Source organism: Haplochromis burtoni, unplaced genomic scaffold, assembly GCF_018398535.1.
Source record: "Haplochromis burtoni strain Fernald_Lab_line unplaced genomic scaffold, NCSU_Asbu1 Contig_188, whole genome shotgun sequence".
In the NCBI taxonomy this organism is placed as follows: Eukaryota; Metazoa; Chordata; class Actinopteri; order Cichliformes; family Cichlidae; genus Haplochromis; species Haplochromis burtoni.
The window spans coordinates 827,255-835,712 of NW_024582549.1; the positions used below are offsets into that span (position 1 = coordinate 827,255).

Here is an 8,458-nt window from a genome sequence, read left to right on the forward strand (position 1 = left end):
ACACACACACACACACACACACACACACACCATAATACTTTATCTCAAAGCCATAAAAATGACAGCAGCAATGTTGTGCAGGATGGTGGTAGAAAAAATATTGGAAAAATACCAGTAGCATATCTACAGTGGAGGAGGACCAGTGGATAAAAACATATTGTAATATTTCCTTTTAAGAGAGCTCGTCTCTCTGGAGCCATTAGCACTTTTAATGATATCATGTAATATTTCCCCTCAGCTGAGTTCATATTTAACAGGAAGTACCCAGAAAGTTGTTTTCTTCTTGAAAACAAAATTAAATGTTTCTTATTCTGACAATGAATAACGAATCAGCCCACTAAGTTTTGTGTGTGCATATCTTATTTCTTTAACCATAGAGCTCCACTGTTATTCTAAAACTGTTAAATACACACCACGGAGCCACACTGATATCACTGAATATTTCTTTGGCATGTCATCCTACGTACATTCTCCTTCTGCAAAAAAAAATCCCACTAGAGAAACAATCTCTAAAACACTTTTTCACCCCTATTTTATTGATATTTGCTAAAAGCAATGCTGGCCGGCGGTTTCATTATATTTCTAAACCTGTATGAAACAGTGAAAATACTACATGTGTGTATAAATATTTATCTTGACTCTGAACAGATGTTTTCAAGCTGTATGCCACAGTCACAAAGTTCTAAAGACACCTAAACTATTCTGTCCATATTCACATTACCTTTCTTGGTGTAAACGTCGTACAGATGAAATATTTCTAATTTGATATTTTCAGAGAAAGATAAATGTGATATAAAAATCTTAAAGTTAGTGAGGAGGAATCAGAAGGAAGATTTTTTTTATTTTGTATTATATACCTTGTTTTTTCCTAGTATGGTGTCCAGCTACTTGGTGCACCATGGGTACTGTGCCACTGCAACAGCCTTTGCCAGAGCTACAGAGACCATGATACAAGAGGACCAGACATCTATAAAGAACAGACAGAGTGAGTGCACAAAGGGAATCATTAGATTTTTCTCTATTATATTAGAGGGTGTGGGGTGTTACTTGTCTCTGTTGATGTATTGGCCTCTTTCAAATGTTTGTTTTGAAAGCTTGAATTCTCCAGATGTTGAGTATATTGTAAAAACCATTCTGCTTTTCATCTAATAGGAATACAGAAGCTAGTGCTGGCAGGGCGGGTTGGTGAGGCCATAGAAGCAACTCAGCAGCTTTATCCCGGCCTGTTAGAACGCAACCCTAATCTACTATTCATGTTGAAGTAAGTCTGCTGTAAAGGGTGGGTTCAAAGGCAAGCATGAATTTGCCGGCACAGCTATTATGGACGTAAAATCTGCTTGATATTTAAATAGCTTATTGTCCGGTGAATACCAGTAACGCTGATTAAACTGGCCCCTAGGTGTCGCCAGTTTGTGGAGATGGTGAATGGTACAGACAGTGAGGTTCGCTGCTTGACTATTCGCTCCCCAAAGTCCCAGGACAGTTACCCCGGCTCACCGTGCCTCAGCCCCCACCACGGAGCCAGCAACACACACCTGCACACCGGAGGTACATCACACAAACAGGACTGGCTTTCCCTCTACCTTTAAGTTTATTTATAGGTCTTTGTTTCCTCTCCTACTTTACTCACTACCAGGTTCAGACAGCCCCACCTGTAGTAACGGGGTGACTCCCCCGAACAAGTCAAAGAGCCACAGCAGCAGCGGCAGCATCAAATACCCCAGCGCGTCCTCCTCTGCCTCTTCCTCCTCCTCCTCCTCCCCTTCATCCATCAACTACTCTGAGTCCAATTCCTCCGATTCCACCAAGAGCCAGCCGCACAGTGCCAACAGCACCCAGGAAACCAGGTGAGAAGCCCTGACAGCTTGTTTTACAGCTGATACGTGTAGACCTGGAGTCTGTACTGTGGTGCAAGTTGAGCATGCCTAGGATATCTTTCCCTTATCTCATTTCACTTACCCTAACTTTTGGAATCCAGCTAAGTGGTTATCAACTCGATAATTCAGGGATACCAATTCTAGCTGCAAGTTTACTTACATGCAAGTCAAAGTCAAACACTTTAAGTGCTTTGACTTGAAAAACATGATATTAATTTAAGCACATTTAAATCCAAGAAAGGAAGGAAGCAAGAATGTGCGTTTATAGCCTCATCAGTATCACGGCTCTGTCATTAGGAAACAGGAAGATTGGACTGTAATTACAGCTGTGTATTCCATTAAATTAACTTGTTGCTGGGGCACCCAACAGCTTGCTTGTTAAAGCTATCATTACACCTTAAAAAACTTAATGTGCTATTTAAATGAACAGTGGCTTGTAAAGCACTGTCAGTCTTATTCTTTCAGCTACAACCCTTTAAACGGTCTGAGAGCAAGTACAGAACAAATATAAAAGCATAATTCAAACCATTAGGTAAGCTTACTTGCAAATGTTATATAAGGTCAACAAATAAAAGGCTTAGCCGCCCTGTTTGACAACTGCAGCGCTTGCAGAAAAATTAAATCGCTTGCAGCCAGGAGGAGGAAAAAATCAAAGACCTAAGAATCTATATTTCTTATTAATGTTCATCAGAGAAACACAGACATTAGAAAATCTCTAGAAAGTATAGACTATGTGCATAACATTGTCTGGGGGATCATCTTGGAATGGTGATGTTATTTTCTAGAGATTAACTGGTCAGTATGCACTTGTTTAGAGTTGTTGTTCTTGAATGTAACCTAGTCTGAAGCAGGTTAGGTTTGCAGCTGGATTAAAAATGGCAATGATAAGAAGTGAACCAACCCAAACCCAAGGTTAAACCAAAACATTGAGGTGATGCAGGTTGTATTATGTTTGCTCTGCTGACAGTTGATCGTTCAGTGATGGCAGGGGATGTTTCCCTTCATTATTTAATTTTAGACATAAATATAAGAGATAGATAACATAAGCTAATAAAGGTGTTAATGGGTGCAGAATATTTGTTCAGATGCTCCAAATGAGGTGTTTGGTACTTAGTAAAGATCGCATGTTTTCTAAATAGTTCATTATTGTGATACTACCCAGGCCTAAAATGTTCCTTAATATTGTCTTTTACACTCTGTGTGTGTGTGTGTGTGTGTGTGTGTGTGTGTGTGTGCGTGTGTGTGTGTGCGTGCGTGAGCAGTGACAGTGAGATGGAGATCGAAGCAGAGCACTACACCAACGGCGTTGTTGAGGGCTCCTCGGCGCGGATCATGAACGGAACATACAAACATGAAGAAATCCTTCAGCCAGACGACAACAGCATTGGCAATGGAGTCACAGGTACACGAAGAACACACACGTGCACTCAGTCACACTCCTGAAAATGTCTTGGTCTTTATACTGCTTCTAGCCTTTATATTTCCTTTTGCTTTAGACTTGATCCACCTTTCTTTAGGATGTTTTTACAGTGTGTTTGTATGTGTTTCTCCACCAGATGAGGTTTGTAGTCACAGCAGACAGCTTTGTGGTGGGAACCAAGCAGCCACAGAGAGGATGATCCAGTTTGGACGGGAGCTGCAGGCGCTCAACGAACAGCTGTGTCAGGAGTACGGCAAGAATACCACACACAAGAAAATGTTACAGGTACACACACATTCCACTGCACATGGGCTCGAGCTCAACAAACAGCTACAATGCCAAAAAACAGATGTGATGCAAGGAGTGGGCTGAGGAGATTTGTTTCTGCTGGCACCAGTTAAAGTCCTGGTTATAGTATTCTGTGCACGCTGCAGAAATTGGACGGACTTATGATTTATAATGTGCTGTTGTAAAACAGATAAAGTCAAAGTTATTTCTGACAAGCAGTAGTTTCCAATGTACAGGAAGATCCTAAATCAGTCTTTATTTGCAGGGCACTTCATCTTTACAGTTTAAAGTGTTTTACAGGTGACTGACAAGAATTTAAGGAAACACAAATAAAAATGGTGAAAAAGTAAATAAAAAACATTTAATTAAAAAGACCAGAGTAAACCATTTATCCCTGGATTTTTTTGGATATGTGAAACTTCTTCAGGTTTTTTTTTTTTTTGAGTTTTAAAACAAACATTTTTCCAGTATCATTTGATCATTTTGTATTGATATTATCATACATACCCCTCTTCTTAAAACTTCAAAAGAGGGTTATGCATGTATTGAAATGATGTGCTGGGACACTTTTTTGGCATTCTCATTTTTGTCCACCAGGGGTCAGAAATGTAGGCCTATATACCATTAAATACCCACTTGCATACTCAGCAGGCAACATTATCATGTCATCACCCTCATTAAAGTAAGAATACTTAGAATAGCATTATTAGTTGTTTGTATTATTTATATTATGATCACTCATTAGGTTATCCACGTTTTAGTGTTTGTGGACCGGTGAATATTGGAAACAAAAAATGAAAAGAGCCTGGTTAGGATAGATTAAGGCGCCTGTTCTCTTTTTGTCTAACTCTAAGTGTTATAGTAGTTTTCTGTCGGTATAATAGGATAAAGACATGACAGGAAAGACTATGAAATGAGTAAACGCAGGACAGTAGCTCTTATGACTTGTCTTCATAATTTATACTGGCCAAACAGTTGTATCTCGTTAGCTGGTGCCCAGAATGTTAATGAATACTTTGTAGCTTTAGGGCTATTAAGGAAATCCAAAGCTGGAGAGTGTTCTGCACTGCAGGGATTCAGCTGTGTTGTATTCACAAAGGCTCTGCGTGTGTGTTTGTGTGTGTGCGTCTCTCGCTGTGTCTCTGTGTAGGATGCATTCAGCCTGCTAGCGTACTCAGATCCCTGGAACTGCCCCGTGGGCCAGCAGTTAGACCCTACGCAGAGAGAGTCACTCTGCTCTGCCCTCAACAGCGCCATACTGGGTAAAGAGCAAAGCACAAACATATTCTGTGGGTTACGCTCATACATACAAAACTGTGCAAAGAAAAGACAAATATGACTTTCTGTCTTCTTCACCTTAACGATGATAATATCAGAGCTCTGAAGGGGCCAGTGCTGGTATTTAGACCCCTAAGTAAATTGCCCCGACAACATAGTAAACTATTCATTCTCTCTTGAAAATGTACGAATATGCCTCCAAGTTCTAACATTTGACAAGCTTTAAACTGTACACTTTTAAGCTTTCCTATTTTGGAGAAATACAAGAATGTTTTTATATTTAATACATTTTATAAAGTAGGTTTTCTTTTATTCAACAAATGATATGTTTAGCTCCTGCAGAATTACTTTTAATGTTTGATTTACATGATGGAGAAGACTTTTACACAGTACCGTATGTGCTCAAACTTTTTAAGAGAACGCCTTCATTCTGGTTTTGCCTTTGATTAACCCCTTAGCAGTCCTATTAGTCCCCTAAACCATCCAATGTCCCGTGGGCGGTACGTCCGACTGCTAACAGTTTAAAAGCCAAAAATGTTTACCTCTAAATCAAGGAAAGCAGCAACAGATGGTATTATAAAGTCTCGTGGCCATCTAATTCATTTGATGTTACAAAGATTGCTTTTTGTCTTTTTCTTTTTTCTTTTTTACAAGAATTAAATCAACACACACAGTGATTTTTGCTAGATGACATTGTTTTGTTGCAGCAGTTCCATATGCAACTCCAACAAGATCAACAGAATAAGGATTTTCTGTTGAATATAAGAATAGAAATCCCAAAAAAAGTCCTTTGTCTTTATAGAATATTGTTATCAAACACCATTCAAAGCCAAGAACAGAGGTTTATGGCTAGAAACCTTTCAATAGACAGATTGCAGTATGGCAAGATTTTCAGGGTTTGCTTGACATCTTGAATACACATAAAGTGGAAGCGAGCACTGTTTTTATTAAAGATAAATGAAAAGGGTTAAAGAAAGTTGTTTTTAAAAATTATCAAAGATATTATGCTAAAGCATTAGCACATTAGCATGTTAGCTAAATGAGCTAAATGTAAACAAACCAGATTGTGTGGTGGTTCCTATCTTTAACAGAGCTCAGCATTTATACAAGCATTCAGTGAATCAAAAGGACATGTGGTTAAGAAAGTCAGCACTTAATTCCCTTAATGTTCACGTATTAGAACAGTGTGTATCGCTTGTACCAAGGTTATTATGCTCAAAGCTAGGTGTAAAAAAACATTTTAATTAACTAAATTAAAAAATAGAAATTAGACTTTTGAAAAAATAAATAAATAAATAAAACTAACTGAAATGATATTTTGAACCTGGAAAACGAACTAAAATGAAATGAAAATATAGAAGAAATACCCTGAAACACCTTCAGAAAGTTCTGTTTTTATTGTAATACCTGTACAGATTTTCCTTTAAAACTAAAACTAACACTGAAACTAATAGAAACTAAACTAAACAAACAATAAAAACTAACCCAAAACAAGAAAATTCACTCTGGAAACAAACTGAAATAAAACCAAAAATAAAAACCAACTATAATAACTTTGTTATGTTCACATATTCTGCTTTTTATTTCCTTGCTTTTAGCCATAGGTAGCAAATTTACTAAAAAACAAATAAAAAAAATCAATCAATCCTGACATTATTTTCACTGGATTTTCCCCCAAGGCATACAAAGGTTCATATTAATATGAATATTGAGCTGTCATTTTCTGCCACCAGTAAGAAATGTTGCCTTTCACAAACAGCTGTAATATCTGTTAAAAATGAGATGAGATGATCAGTGCAAACCTAAACTATCTCAAGCCAAGCAGATAGGAGCAAGAATATTTGATTACTTTCTTTGTGATTCTTTGTGTTTTTCTTCATCAGAGTCTCAAAATCTGCCTAAACAGCCTCCGCTGATGCTAGCGCTCGGTCAGGCCACGGAGTGTGTTCAGCTCATGGCCCGAGTCCGGTCCGGTTCCTGCTCCTTCGCCAGAGTAGACAACTTTTTGCACTAGCCCAGGTCCAGGTGTGTAAATTCATATTTAGGAGTAATCATCCTTTTGTGAGGTGGACATTGTAAATAAGCTTAGCCTAAAAATCCTGTAATTATCTGAGGTCTGAAACGGGGCACTGAATGTGACTCATAGTAAGGTTTGCATGGTGACTGGCATGTTTGTCTTAAAGGTATGGATGGAGGACAACCTTCATCTCCATCTGTTATTGTCTTTAATTACAGCTAATGTGCACACATGCCTCAAATGGGGGGGAAAAAAAGGATAAAATGCTCTCCCGCTGTATTTCTATCAATCATGCTACATTCATTTCATTACCCCACATCTCTCCCACAGGTTATTGTTAAGTAGCACTGAGAGAAGACATGTCCAGCAGGTAGTTGTCATGGCAACGGAGGAAGGAGCGTTGGTGCATTTGGCTGTCCATCAGACCGAGCCAGCAGCACAGGCAAGAGAGGCAGAGGAGAGAGAGAGAAAAGAAAGGTTCCTTTTTATTTAGTATTATAAAATAAATAAATGTGTGACACTATTTAAAGATAATTATTATTCTGTTCATCTAGCCTTTTTTTTCTTTTGTTTTTTAGTTCTTTTGTGTCAGTTTGTTGTGCTCATCCTGGAACAAAGAAATTGTAAACCTCCTTCTGATTCTTCCCTTCTGTTTTAACGGGTGGATTTCTTCTCCCTGCTGTCAGTATTGATGTTCTTGTTTACCATATCACAGACCACAATACCCAAAAGCTGGTTTCCACAGTCATCGTGATGCCTATAGGCCTTTTTTTTTTTCCCAATTAGACACGGCGGATCTTGAAATACAAAAGGGTTCAAACTCGTCATGAAAATTATTCCAGAAAGTCAAAGAAAATCAAAATTCACTGGACAAAGCTTCCAAGTCATACTCTAATATGTCTGTGCGAGCTAGCAATTTTTTACCCAAAGAATAGGAGACTTCCTTAAAACTTTACCCATGTAAAAGAAAAAAAACATAATTGAAGGTCCTCTGTAGCTGCGAACGCTGCCGGGAGAGAGGGTGATGACAAGAGACTACAGTGGAATATTAGAGGTGTTGGAGCCTTGATTTTACCGTAACAACCACAACGTCGACCAATCAGCGATGTGGTTGCAGGTGGCAGAGCTCGGCAAGAGCTGCACCGAAAACATCCGCCTTCAGGACCAAGTCTTACACTATTTTAATGGCCACCTTGATGCCAGTATTGAGGAAGTCAGTATCAAACTCAGCTTAACAAGCGCTGTGTGTGTGTGTGTGTGTGTGTGTGTATTCAGGGCACTCCCCCTGAGATTTAATTACTGCTGCCCTTTTTTTCTATGCCATCCTCCACAGCCTGACCTGCTGTGTGCATGTGCTGTTGCAAACACTGTTTCAGAAAAAAAGGAAAACCATCTTCCGAACACACGTGTAGTTTTTTAGGGAGCACTGTGTGATCTTTCGTTTTGATTTTAAAGATTGTGAAAACCAGTTCTGGTTGTTGGGAAAGTTTCTCTCTTTTTGCCTTACACAGAGCCCTTTAGGTTTGTAAAAGAAATTAGTCCCAGAGTTCTTTTCAATATGTACAATAACATGATGGT

At 38.8% G+C, this 8,458-nt stretch overlaps 1 protein-coding gene across 2 annotated transcripts in view; it reads left to right on the forward strand.

Annotated features, from left to right (window-relative positions):
- The window catches only part of ranbp10 (RAN binding protein 10), a 41,149-nt gene extending 33,125 nt beyond the window's left edge, over positions 1–8,024 (forward strand). For both annotated transcript variants that reach the window (XM_042225904.1, XM_005935017.3), the window contains exons 7-15: positions 873–985; positions 1,153–1,261; positions 1,400–1,548; positions 1,637–1,847; positions 3,140–3,279; positions 3,434–3,582; positions 4,736–4,847; positions 6,747–6,888; positions 7,211–8,024. In XM_042225904.1, coding sequence (XP_042081838.1) covers positions 873–985; positions 1,153–1,261; positions 1,400–1,548; positions 1,637–1,847; positions 3,140–3,279; positions 3,434–3,582; positions 4,736–4,847; positions 6,747–6,877 — 1,114 coding nt within the window. In that variant the 3' untranslated portion in view covers positions 6,878–6,888; positions 7,211–8,024. The remainder of the gene's footprint in view (positions 1–872; positions 986–1,152; positions 1,262–1,399; positions 1,549–1,636; positions 1,848–3,139; positions 3,280–3,433; positions 3,583–4,735; positions 4,848–6,746; positions 6,889–7,210) is intronic.
- Positions 8,025–8,458: the final 434 nt, after the last annotated feature.